The sequence below is a fragment of the Aythya ferina genome, assembly GCF_964211825.1.
Source record: "Aythya ferina genome assembly, chromosome: 2".
Lineage (NCBI taxonomy): Eukaryota > Metazoa > Chordata > Aves > Anseriformes > Anatidae > Aythya > Aythya ferina.
Genome location: NC_140297.1, coordinates 97,831,580 through 97,844,327, shown reverse-complemented (window position 1 = coordinate 97,844,327; position 12,748 = coordinate 97,831,580). Strand labels below are relative to the sequence as shown.

Here is a 12,748-nt window from a genome sequence, read left to right as displayed (position 1 = left end):
CCTGCAAACCAAGCTTATTGAGATATCCCCTCTCAAACAATTATGAAGGTATATATGTGTATGTCGGGCCAGTAGGAAGAGCACTGCCAAGTACCAGGGACACCTCCCACCAGACCAGGCTGCCCAAAGCCCCATCCAGCCTGGCCTGGAGCACTTCCAGGGATAGGGCATCCACAGCTTCTCTGGGCAACCTGTGCCAGGGCCTCACCACCCTCTGAGGTGCCCTCACCACCCTCCTTGTACTATCTGTCACCGCACTCCCTGATACAGAACTGAATAATGCTGTCATCCAAGACAAAAGAAAAATAAGAAATGGAGGAGGTCAGCTCCTTTTGCATAATGTCATTGAATGAGCCAAATGAGAAAGGAAACGATTAGGGATTTAGATGATAGAATGGCAGGAGTGAGAGTTGCCTCTCCTTTTGTCCGTCTGTCCTGCAGCCAGCACACTACCCACTCACCCTGACCACCCTTGGCTTCAACAGCTTTCCTAAAGAGACTGCAATATAGCCAGTCCTGCAGTATAGTAGAAGTGAGACTCAGTATTTTTTATAATTCTGCTATGCAGGAGAAAAGCAAGCAAACCTTTGCTTGCACATTTGGGATCAGTATGGTGTCGTCTGAGAATTGGTTTCTCCCTAACCAGCTTACAGCAAGAACAAACTCACTCTGTGCCAGTTTATGACTGGTATCACAAATAAAAACCAGTTACCTGTGAATGGAAAACCTTCACTGTAGCAAGAAAAAAACTGCAGTTATCATGTATCACCACTGTATGCCACTGCAGACTAATTACTCTGGTGCATCCCAGCAATGAGGCACTGCTACAGCAGACCCCCCAAGAAACACTTAGTTAATATTAAATTGTAATCCTATTATGTTTAGTTGTTTTCAGTGCTATTAGTCTCACATTTTCCAAATCAACAATTTAAAAACAGATTATCTGAAAATCACAATGCTATTTACCTCTTTGTGTGTATACCCTTTTTTTAAGCACAGGAGGCAAGAAGAATCAAATTAATAACATATTTATCTTTTCAGTACCTGACATCTTAAGAATATTCAATATGTAATTTAAAATTTATCAGAAAAGCACCAACCATCTAACAGATTATTTTCATAAGATATTTATGCTAAATATAAAATAAACACGAATAATCAGAAATGAAAGATCTCATTCACTGTCTTTTATAAGTCCTCTATTGGACTGGTGTAAAATTATTGTCCAATTTATACCCTTGGGTCAGAAGAAATAAATAAATTGCACTACAGAAGAATTATTATTTCTGTATCTTGAAATAGTTTTCTAGAGTTGATTTACATCCTAATAAAATTTTTGTTAGAAATTCACTAGGCTTAATGCAAAAGATCCTAGCAACACAAACTACCAGACCCAATTAAAAACTTCATGCTGACAGAATATGAAGAACTTCTCAAGTATTTGTATATAAATGCTTAAGTGTTTACATGTTTTTTATCATGTAACCTCAGTTAGTTATCCACTTCTATTGCTTGCTCCAACAGGGATGAAATCTGCAAAAATATTTTTGGGTTTAATCTCTCTTAATTTTTTTGTTCTGATTATTCCCATTGGTTGATTCTGTGTCTGGTTATTAACAGATTTAAGCAAGTGCTCATTTCTTTTCTCTTTATACTTCTGTTCTGTTGCTTTGTTCAGTTATTATTCTGGCTGCGGTTGATACTGCATTATTTTACCTAGCAAAATCCTTGTAAAACATGTTGGAGAGGGAGGATGGCCAGGACAAGGATTCCCAATGGGTAATTATATGAATTATTACTTTGACAAAATAGTTTATTACTAGGATTTTTTAGTGTTTCTTATAGAAATTGCAGGGAATATCTCCTCCATCTCAATGGCAAATGCCAAGTAACCTGGAATTGTAGTCTCACAATGAGCAGACGCTGAGATATTTAAGTTTAAAGCCTGACAGCCATTACTCTTGTCCATCAGCTACCCCAGGGAAATTACAGACCCTCTTGCATCACATCCTTTCCATTTCCCAGTCAGTGAGGAAGAGCAAGTCATGGAAGATGTGGGGCATGTCTCTCCTTTTATTGCTTCGGTGCCTTCTAATCTTTGAGATATGGTAACAGTAAGATAAAAAGAGAGCAACGGAGAGCTGTCTTTCTTTTTCTCTGCAAAACAGCTGTGTGACAGTTAATTACCTATTTGCAAAACAGATAGGTATGGAAAGCTATGCTAAAAAGCTGAAATGACTGGGAAAAAAAAAATAAAATGAAAGAAAAAGAATGAAAGTTTCTCCCTTGAAAGCACATTCCTAGAAGGCTGGGAGCTGTACTTTGCCACTAAAGTCACATCTATGAATATTTTTGGTGATGGAGGTCTTTTCAGCTGATTTGGCAGAGCTATTAACAGTACTACTTCTTGCAGCAGTGCAATAGCAGTTGCATGGGGATGATATGACTTGATGTATTTTTATATAAAACCCTTCCTTGACCTCTGAGTTTCTCTAAGCACTCTGGCCCATGATGTTACCAGCACACTGGATCCCAATGTTTTGATCCAGGTATGACTTTATTCATCTACTGAGCTATGTTTGTCTAATAACTAGTAACCACTTGGACGTTTGACATTGTACTTCACGCCTTTGCTTATTCCTGACTGTGGTGTGGAATTGGCTTTGACCTCTGTAAAGCAACGGGTTACTCCTGTCCCATAACTGAACAAACCCCTTCCACCAGACTTACCCTTTTATATTAATTATTGGGAAGAGTGGAAGTGCAGTCATGGGTCTGATAATATCTCTTGCGGAAGGAAACGTAAATTAAGCAATATTGGATCTCTGAAACATTATATTTGTCAAATTAGGAATTTTAGTTTTCCTTAAAGCCCTAAGTCTATAGCAGAACTAAAACAGTGCAGGGCTGGGTGCAAAAGGGAAATAACTATCAGTTGTGAAATATCTTTGGATTGTTCAGTAACATTACCATTCACAGCCACGGAATACATTACATTTTATTGTAAACTTCGTTCCTTAGAGAAGTATAAATCTTGAAAGTGTGTCAATACTTGGCAAAGTAAATAGTCTCCGGAGACAAAAAATGTTTAAGACCATCTATCAAGTATAAGAAGTTGATAGCAATTAAAATCAGGGCTGTTTATGTATAAACATAAATTGCAGAGCTAGCTTAAAACTGGCCAGTAAAAATCTTGGCTGGGTGGAAATTCCAATTGTAAAAGACTGCAGAGAGCAACATCTGAATTTTAAGAACTGCTTTTGTAGAATGCACTATTTTTTTCCTTAGAGACAATATTTTCTATGAAATTTTGTGACATCAAGGGAAATCTATTTGTTTATTTATTTTCACATTCACAACCAGGCATTTAAAAAAAGAATCCCCAAGTAAAAATAAGATAGCTTAGATAAACTATTCCTTGTGTTAGATGAGCACTAAACTGGATTATATTTAAGTGTTAATTTTATTCCCCAAAAGTGATAGAGTGAAAGATGGGGAACTCTTTTAAGTTAATTAGTATAATCATGAATGCTGAATATTTTCATAAGGGAATGTACTTGCAATATTTTGAATTACTGTGTGTTTAAATAAAATTATTAATGGTGTCTCTTTAATACATGAGACCCTAAGGAAATGGACTGTTGTGGGCAGCCTGCACAATTTTGTTGTATTTTTTTGTTAAGGTTACAATGCTCAGAACTTCAGCAGAATGAAAGCTCACAGAAAGAACATGGGGGTGTCTGCTCCAGAATAGGAAATGGACTAATCTGCTTGACCCAGCTACTGAGTATCCAGTTGCTGATTGAAAGGAATTTGTTGGTCTGACTCCAGGCAGATTTTCAGATCTGAGATGTGGAGGCCTGCCTTGATTTACCCTTGCACTATGTCCAGCAGAACAGGTCTGCCACTGGCTGTCCTGCCAAGTTGAGTGCAAGGAGAAGTATTTTTGTTTTGGTGGATAGTCTCAGGCTGTTGTGATTGGGTCAAGTCCTTGTGAAGATGCAAGGAGTGCATTAGAGTACTGTTTAATGTGGTAGTGGATGGGATGTCATTTTGGGTTGTAGGTGGACCCTGCCTCTTCTACCACAGCATCCATGAGTTTAGGGACCTGCACTCTGCAGCACCACATCATACGGTAAATGTGAGAAGGGCTATCTCCTTCCTTAAATATGGGGAGGTGTGAAGACAACACCAACTTGAAACGGGTCAGATCTGAAGAAGTTTCAAGTGGAGGCGTGCTCTGCCAAGGAGATGGCCTTCCAGCCAGTGCCACGGATGTGGGAAACATCATTCTCAGCAGAAATAGCAACAAGCTGCTGGGTGGAAGGGAGAGGTTGTGACTGGAGGCCTTAAAAAACAAAGAAGACAAAATCTGCACCTGAACCTGGAATTAAGCTACAATAAGTGAGACCAAATGCTGTCAAACAGAACATAATGTTTGAAAATAATACTGTGTGCCTGCCTCAAAACTCTATTTCAATATTCTAATTGATTCAAATGTAAATTATTAAAATAAATTGTTCATGGATTATCACTGCCAATCTTCCAAGTTACAGTGTTAGAAGATGAGAGGATATGAATGCCTCAGTCAGCTAAGTAAAGGGAAATCTCCCCTTCTCGTGCTGAACTTCCACTCTGAGAGAAACTCTTCCCTCCTGTTCAGCTGTGGGAAAGAGGTAGCAGGGAAGGAAATCTTAAAATGGGATCCAAGTAAGGACTTGGGATATGACTGAGAAATGTATGTATATGACTGGTTTTCTAGACACTAAAATCCACCACTGAGTGAATTGTGTGACTCCCCAAGTGAGTGAGTTAATTCTGGCACTAGACAGGGGAAAAATACCCAGATTAGGAGCTTCCTCTCATCTTCCTTACTTCCAGAGGAAGACAAGTCTAGCAACTATTTCTTCATCTCCTCAGAACAGTGAAAGGGAAGAGAACATTTTCAAGTAATTTCCAGGAGGAAAAGAGAACTTAGGCTTCTTCCCAAAGTCACAGTGCTCCTGCTGTGTGCACGTGCTGTCTCTTGCCTGTCTGACCCATGGGAACGGGGATATTTTAATTTACCTTTAAGAGATGAAACCATGACACAAGTGAGATGGTAAGATACCATTTCAGTGCAGGTAGTTGCTGTAACTTGGCTCTCTCCCCTCCTTTCTTTGAGGAGTCCTTGGGCAAGGAATCAGTTTTCATTCATCGGCTTACCAGGGACAGGGATACTGAAGGGTGCCTTAGTAATGCAGGAGGCAAAGAGAAGCTGCAGGAAATAACAAAAGTGGTCTCATGTTTTTAAACGTAGAGACTTTGCCTTGCACTCTGCCCACTAAGAATTTGTGAGAATTCCACAAAATAAGACATGAACAAATCAATAGAGGAACAGCATCTGAACCACAATGCAGGCATTTATTGTCTCCTTGTGCATTAAATTACCCAATTAATGTTTTCTGTTGCCTTAGCCTGTCCTAATAAGGCTTGACTGTCGCTTATCAGCCCCTAATCTTCTAAATGATGAGCAAGAACTGTGGCTGGATTTACAAGAGCCTTTGGGGCACAATACCAAACTCCCAGAGAGCCGAAGATCCATCCCTGGAATGATGCTTATTAGGGGTTCTTATTCATTACCATTTACTTCACACAGATACCCACTAATAAGATCAGCCCGGCTTTATTTATTAAAGTGCTATTAAAATAGATACACTGGACAACCAATCTCTGTGTAAAATGTATTGCACAAAAAATAAAGAAATAAAAAAATAGCTTTTCTTGCATAAAAATGTCATTTCAGATACCAACACTCTTTTGAATCAACTGGCTCTGCCTGGTTTGTGAGTTTATTTTCCCTGAAAGTGTGACCTGTAATTTAGAAAGTATTTGAGTAAGAAAAATATTTCCAGAGTTAACTGAAAGTGATTTTTATGGACTGCGTGCATAAGTTAACTAATTAGAATAACAATGCTGGGAAAGAGTTGCTGCTAATGAGAAACTAACAGGGATAAATGATTTTTAATAGACAGTGGTAGTGTCTTCAGCATGATAAATGCTTTCCTGTTATATGATAAAAAATAAATAAATCTATTTTACTAAGAGATCCTGCTCATGAACTGTGAGGCCGGTGGGGGGGAGGAATAGATTCATTTAGATAAAATGCTATTAAATTGCCTGTATACTGTCCTGTCAGGCAACTATCGACCCCATCCCATGGGAGGAATTGATTTCTGTGCAGAGAGCTATGTTCTTTCTGCAGTGCATTGCTTCACTGCTATTGCTCTGGTAATCACACACTGCTGCCTCTTTTCCTTTCTCTCCCCTTCTGTCTGTTTGTTGCGGGAGATTGATTGAGAGACGTGAGGGATTTAGATTGTCATATCTGCTATTATTTGACCGTTTCAATTATATTCTGTTAAAAAATGTAAATAATTCCTTTCTAATAATGCACACGTGAATTTGCTTAAGTGGTCTGTGAGTGAAGCATTCAGGAGGAAGCATTTACCTTTGTTCTCCTGTAGGCCTGTTGGAGCTGGTGCAGCTGAGGGAATTCAGATGCAACCGAGGATGCTCCTAGCTTTAGGAGAACTATCTAGGATAGCTCTCAACATGGGAAGGTGCAAAGATGGAAAAAATTAGGCAAATTAGTAATGCCAGAATGGCATAAGTGCTGAAAAGTGAAATGAAATGTTATTAACAATTGTTGCCTTGGTTTGGGTTGTTTTTCCTTCTTCTAGGCATGAATATTTTTTGTTAGCTTTCACTAAAGTTAAACATTTTTTAAACAAGGCAAAAGCACTTGAGGTCAAGAAATGCCAACTCTGAAGCTGAATCCTGGTATTAAATTTTACTGCTATGCAGGCAAATAAGAAGCATAATCTTTAATTGCCATCAAATGATTGCATGTTGTTTTCTAGATAATATAGCATTAATTGTTTGTCCTTCGAGTTATGCATGTGCCTGTCTTTTTCTAATTTTTACTCATCCTTACATTAGTTTCGTTGTTACAACTCACTTCAGTATCATCAATGTTAACACAGGTGCTGGACAGTTTGCTTGTGGGCATCTGGATCCTCTGACAGCTTCTGTACATGGGGGAATGTATGGATGGGAATCGTGGACATCCTTGCTCTACCTCGTGCAGAAGGGAGTAAAGATCTGCTGGTAGGGCACAGGTGTATTTTAGAAGTCTGCTGCATTAGACCTTGCGAGGAAAGCGTAGGATGTCTCAAGCAGAGCCACGTAACAGCCCAGACTTGAAGATGGTGCATCCCAGCAAACTAATGGTTCCACCTTTGCACAGAAATACCTGAGTCTAAATGCTGTCTGTGACTACTGAATACTTCATTTTTTACTTCATAATGCCTTGAATTCATTTTCATTTCACCTGGACCTCATGTTCTTCACTTCTTGTCTTTGTTAACTACATAATTCAACACCAGAATTGCAGTTAGTTGTCTATGCCAGGGGTAAAAAATTAGCAGTGAATAACCAGCATGCAGGCAATAAGCAGGGAAGATTTCATGTGAGGGTGAACATGTAAAACACCACTCAAGTCAAGGCATCTGACCTTAAAAAACAAACAACACACAGAAATACACTATCACAATCTGTGTGTGACTATGTTTCTGCATTTCATTTGCAGTGAACAAAACCGTTTGATTCTTAAATATGAGAGCTAACATGTGAACGATTAGTATTGTGTAAAGAAATCCCTAAATCTGTAATTTTACAGAAAGTAAAAGGGGAGGCTGCATCAGGTGGTTTTATTAGAAATATGGAGAGAAGGAGGAGATAGGGGAGGGAACATGAGAAGCCAGAAAGACAGAAGGAAGAATGAAAGGAAAGGGGAATGTATGTGGGAACGTGTCTAGGAAGTGGACAATGTGTGTACCTGGGGAAATGGTGCAGTGGGAGCACATCTGAATGAAAGGTGAGTGGGGAACAGCAAGAAGCTCAGATAGTGAGACCTATTCCAGCCCAGAGTACTGTAGCTTCCTTTCGTTGGCTCGTGTTTGTATATGCCTGTGCTTCAGAGGACGTTTAACCAAGGAAGAACCTGCCCCCCATCCCCATCCTCATCCCCACCCCTATTAATTTTGCACAAGCATCCATGATTTTAACAGAGCTTTTATTTGCACATGTGAAAACAGCTTTGCCTTTCATGTTAGTGTCAGGGAGAGCAAAGAAGGGAAGATGTCAAATGATTCTGGCAGTACAGGATGATGAACTGCTTGCAGAGCTTACTTCTAGACTGATGCTTCTTTCTCTTCAGTGCCTTCCTCCTTTGCCACCCATTGCTAAGGACAAACATAAAGAAACACATGAGAACAATATAAAGCAAATCTGCTGTACAGGGCAACATACAGAATATCTAAGCATGAGTTACAAGCACTCCCAGGACATAGACCAAAGGTTTGTGTTACGCTCAGTTAATAACCTAAACTTCCAGTGACCTTTTTTCTGCAACTAGGTGTTTCAGCTCTCTGTCTCTGCTATCCACCTCCATCCTTGCAACTTTATTGCATAGTTATTTCCCCTAATTCCTTAGCTTTTGCTTCCCACCCAGTATAAAGCAACAAACAGAAGAAATGTTGCTTCAAATGCAATGCAGCAACTTCTCTTTACACCCCTTCCTCTATTAAATGTACAATTGAGCTGAGAAATCATTTGTTATTTCAGCTTTACTGGGAAGGCTCTCACTTACAGATGGACTGGACTGTGGAAGTTGTGCCGCCGCTGGGGACTCCACCGCCATGAGATCTGGCCTCCTGGGACATCATGTCAGAAGCCCTGGATCCACTGGAGATCCCGCTGCTGGTAAAACCTGAGGAATGTGTTGAGCCTCTGGCACCTACAACAGTTACAAAGGAAGTGTTAGTGCGCTTTCCTGACTGGAAGGAACCTCACAGGATAATTATAATCTACTGTTCTTTAAAAAATAAATAAATAAAACGGGAAAATAATAATAATAATAATTAAAAATAATAAATAAATAAATAAATAAATAAACAAATAAACAAACACCAAGGCTAGAAAATTTATTAGAAGACAAAGAGACTGCTGATTTTCTGAGGGCTGTGGAACAAACTTTTACAGGAACTCGGGGTTATTGCAGTTATTACTGTTACAAGTGATGGATACCTTTCATTTCACTTTCCATAGCATAAACCTATGCAAAATAGATACCTCGAGATTTTGAACTCAGCAAGCTGTGGTAGCCAACACATATGTGTATCTCCATCTCAGTATAAATAAGCCCCAAAGTATTACATTGCAAGCCCTTCTTTTTGTGGGAGAGGACTAAGACATTAACAATGACAAATGCTAGTGACAGCCCTTAAAACATTCCTGGAGGATGCTCAAATATTTTGGTGATGAGCTTGTTATAACATCTCCTGTAAAGTGATGCTGAACAATACTTGTGCCCTGCTGCAGAATCAGCTACTCCTCCATGCACGTTTGTTCGTGGGGGAGGGTTTGCAGTCTTAATAAAAAGGTTAAGAAGATGTGTTTGAAGAGCGAGAGATTTCAGTGAGCACCTGCGGAAATGAAATCAGACTCTTTTAGCTCTCAATCAGGCAAAGAATGTGTGGCAAGCTCTCCTGCTGCAGGGAGCCAAAGCTCACACCTGTCTTGGCAATGTTACAGACAGAGTATTTTTCACATGGATAAAAGCTTTTTTGGAGTACCTGCTGTAGGCATGGCTAAGGTTTCCTCAAGTCTTGCAGATTTATCTTCACCAAAAACAGCGCGTTTCATAAAAGGGTGTAGCTGATACTGTTTCATTGCAAGAATAAAATCAGGTACCATCAAATGTTTACTCTGCCTCTCTCTCTTCTAAATATTCCCAACACACCAGGGGATAAATATATTCAGTCTTTTATTTTAAAAATTGCAGCTTCATGCTCTCTGTAGGGCATCACCACCAAGGTTCACCACTGGCTGTGGCCATGCCGAGTATTGCTATACCACCATTATCTGTAGCAGAAGGCAGGGTTGGGCAGTTGTCTCTGTTCTGCTATAATATTAGATCAACTGTCTGGTGGTGCCTGTGGACTGGGATCTGTGCTGCTGATGCAGTGGGGTGCCTTAAAGTAGCTCTTCCTGCTATTGACTCCCAAGGTTCTCCTCCTCTCTTGACTTTCTCTCATATTCTGTCCCTCTGCTGCTACCATCCCTTAACTTCTTTGCTACCGAGTATTCAATAAGCACCGTATCAGTTACCTAAACTCACTGATCAAATCATACAGAGTAAAATTCAAACTACACCTCACAGGAGTCCTGCAGCATGTCTCCAAATGACCCTTATGTCACTTACTCCCTCAGTGTCTAAAGAGCCTCGTGCTATGAATAATACTGGCAGCAACACAAGCCATGTCTAAAGAAAATAACTTACCTCCTTTCAGTCAGGCCTGTCACCTTTTATGTATTTATTTATTTATTATTAATTGAAAGATGGCACAAATCTGGGCCCTGGCCAGCTTACCTGGCCAACCTCTCATGTTATGGCTGGAAGAGTCAGGCTCAGCTCCATCATGCAGTAGACATGTAGCTGCTTACCATGAAAGCAATAGGCCAGCAGTTGGCCAATATGACAGCCCACAGCCTGCTGGTGAGCACGCTCCTAAAGTGTAGGAGATGTGGGTTCAAGACCCGTAAGGCACTAAGGGGTTTGAAACTTTTACCCAAGGTCATCCTGCTAACTACCATGCAGCAGGGTAAATCAGGATTACATGGGGTTCTCTTTTCTGTGGGGTTGTGCATACTTAGAGTGTCTGATGAATCGGGTCCCACAGGTGGGACTAGTAGGCAGAATACCTTGTGCGTGAATCCCTCCAGATCTGGGGTTAAACAAGTGCCAAGCTGCTTCGAGTTCTCAGATCAGGGACTGCTCTGCGTATGCAGCAGAAAAGCAAGCACCTGTGGGGTTAGCTCATGTGAAAGCCAGCTATGCTTATTTTTAGTACTTGGAAACATCCTGCAAGGACGCATATATATTCCCTTTGTGAGTTTATCTCTTGAACTGCAGCTAATTTCCCTCTGTTATAGTGTCTACATAGGTTCCTACGCATTCTCTCTGTGTGATATGTATGGGTGTGTATGAGTAAAAAGCAAAGGAAATCTGATTATTTATATTAAATGTAGGTACACAGATCATGTTCCTGCATAAGTGTATGGTTGCTTACTGCTGGCATGGCTTTCTGTATTATTGATGGTTCCTAGAGAGAGTGCAAACTTCAAAAAAACACTGTCCCAAATCTCATGAATGCCACCTATGTATATATACACTCATGCATATGTACTTACACAGAAAACATCCTTACTAGCATCCCGGACATAACATGCAGTTAAATACCCACATCTTTTGTCTTGCAGTGTGAAACAGGAATGTAGGAGGGAAGTGATCACTTGACAAGCCTGCATTCAAGGATGAAATTCCATTTGGCCCCACTCACTAAACCGCAAAACCACAAAAGAAAAAAAGAAGTTGCTCATACCCATCTCTTGGAGAGTAGCAGTAGGCCCTCCAGAATGCACGCCTCCCCCACTAGATTTTGCTTCCTGGGACATCATGTGTGAAGCAAGCGAACCTGCTTGGATACCGGAGGAGCCGAAGCCAGCGTTGCGGACGTTTCGGTCAGCCATTTTTCCTTTGGGTGGTGTATGAAGCACTGCACAGCCAGTCTTTTTATACTCTGTCTAGCTAACAGCAAAGAAATGGAACTGAAACCAATGAGCAAGGAAGAAAAGTACACAAAACCTGGGATCACTCGGGGAAACGAAACTGAACTTTATGATCGTGCTTTTTCATTGCTGTGAGAGCAAAGCTTATTAGACAAATCAGCTGATTCATTCTCCTGATAACAAAACAGATTAGTAGTGTAAGCGTCATTGATCCGCAGGTGATGTGGCTGAGAAATTTGTTTCTTCATCATTTTGCACTGCACTCTGTTGTAATGAACTCCATCCGTGGAAGATCTCTCTTCTGTTCTGTTGGTCATTTCCTCAAACTTCAGGGACATATGGCACATGCAAAGCTGTCTTTGTCAGGGGAAGGCATGAAAGGGACCTGATAAATTCAGACAACCTGTCTCCGTCAGGCTTTATGCTGGTTTAAGCCCAAAACAAGACCGGGTACCTTACGCTAGTCTACATTGCACATCTAGGTTAAAAGACAATCTCTTGCCCTCCTTCTCTGAAGGTAGGTGTGGTGGGAGGCAACAGTGATGGAGACAATAAACCCTGCACATGACCTGCTATTGTATTGCCACAAACATTTTTATTAGGAAGTTCCTTTACAAAAAGTAAGTAGTCATATGTGGTCTTCTGAATCACAGAATCACTAGGTTGGAAGAGACCTCAAGATCATCGAGTCCAACCTCTACCTAACACTAACAATCCCCACTAAACCATATCCCTAAGCTCTACATCTAAACGTCTTTTAAAGACTTCCAGGGATGGTGACTCCACCAATTCCCTGGGCAGCCTGTTCCAGTGTCTAACAACCCTTTCAGTAAAGTTCTTCCTAACATCTAAAACTCCCCTGGTGCAACTTTAGCCCATTCCCCCTCGTCCTGTCACCAGGGCATCAAGAGAGCAGAAAAGCTCGTTAAGAGCAGTTTAACACCTTTCTTCACCATTTCACCATTTCTGAAAGCTTCCCAAACTGTTTGTTATTTGTCTCCCACCTGTTTTATCTGACAGTTTAAAAGTACGGCTTTTGGGGGAGTCTTAGCGTTCCAGTTGGACAAAAAATGAG

The 12,748-nt window shown here is 40.5% G+C and overlaps 1 protein-coding gene across 1 annotated transcript; it reads right to left on the bottom strand.

Annotated features, from left to right (window-relative positions):
* Positions 1-8,099: 8,099 nt before the first annotated feature.
* Positions 8,100-11,714, bottom strand: LOC311430686 (uncharacterized protein). The gene is made up of 3 exons (XM_084507509.1): positions 11,487-11,714; positions 8,693-8,839; positions 8,100-8,285 (listed from the first exon to the last, which is right to left on the bottom strand). Exons 1-3 carry the CDS (start codon positions 11,632-11,634, stop codon positions 8,257-8,259), a joined length of 324 nt encoding a protein of 107 aa, XP_084363635.1. The 5' UTR covers positions 11,635-11,714; the 3' UTR covers positions 8,100-8,256.
* Between the last annotated feature and the right edge of the window lie 1,034 nt (positions 11,715-12,748).

What these genes read in the sequence shown, in the direction of transcription:
- LOC311430686 (XM_084507509.1), bottom strand. Translation starts at nt 11,634, where the DNA reads ATGGCTGACCGAAACGTCCGCAACGCTGGCTTCGGCTCCTCCGGTATC. An exon ending in TGCTACTCTCCAAGAGATGG is followed by an intron (nt 8,840 to 11,486) that starts GTATGAGCAACT and finishes TAACTGTTGTAG; the next exon opens with GTGCCAGAGGCTCAACACAT. An exon ending in TTCCACAGTCCAGTCCATCT is followed by an intron (nt 8,286 to 8,692) that starts GTAAGTGAGAGC and finishes GTTTGTCCTTAG; the next exon opens with CAATGGGTGGCAAAGGAGGA.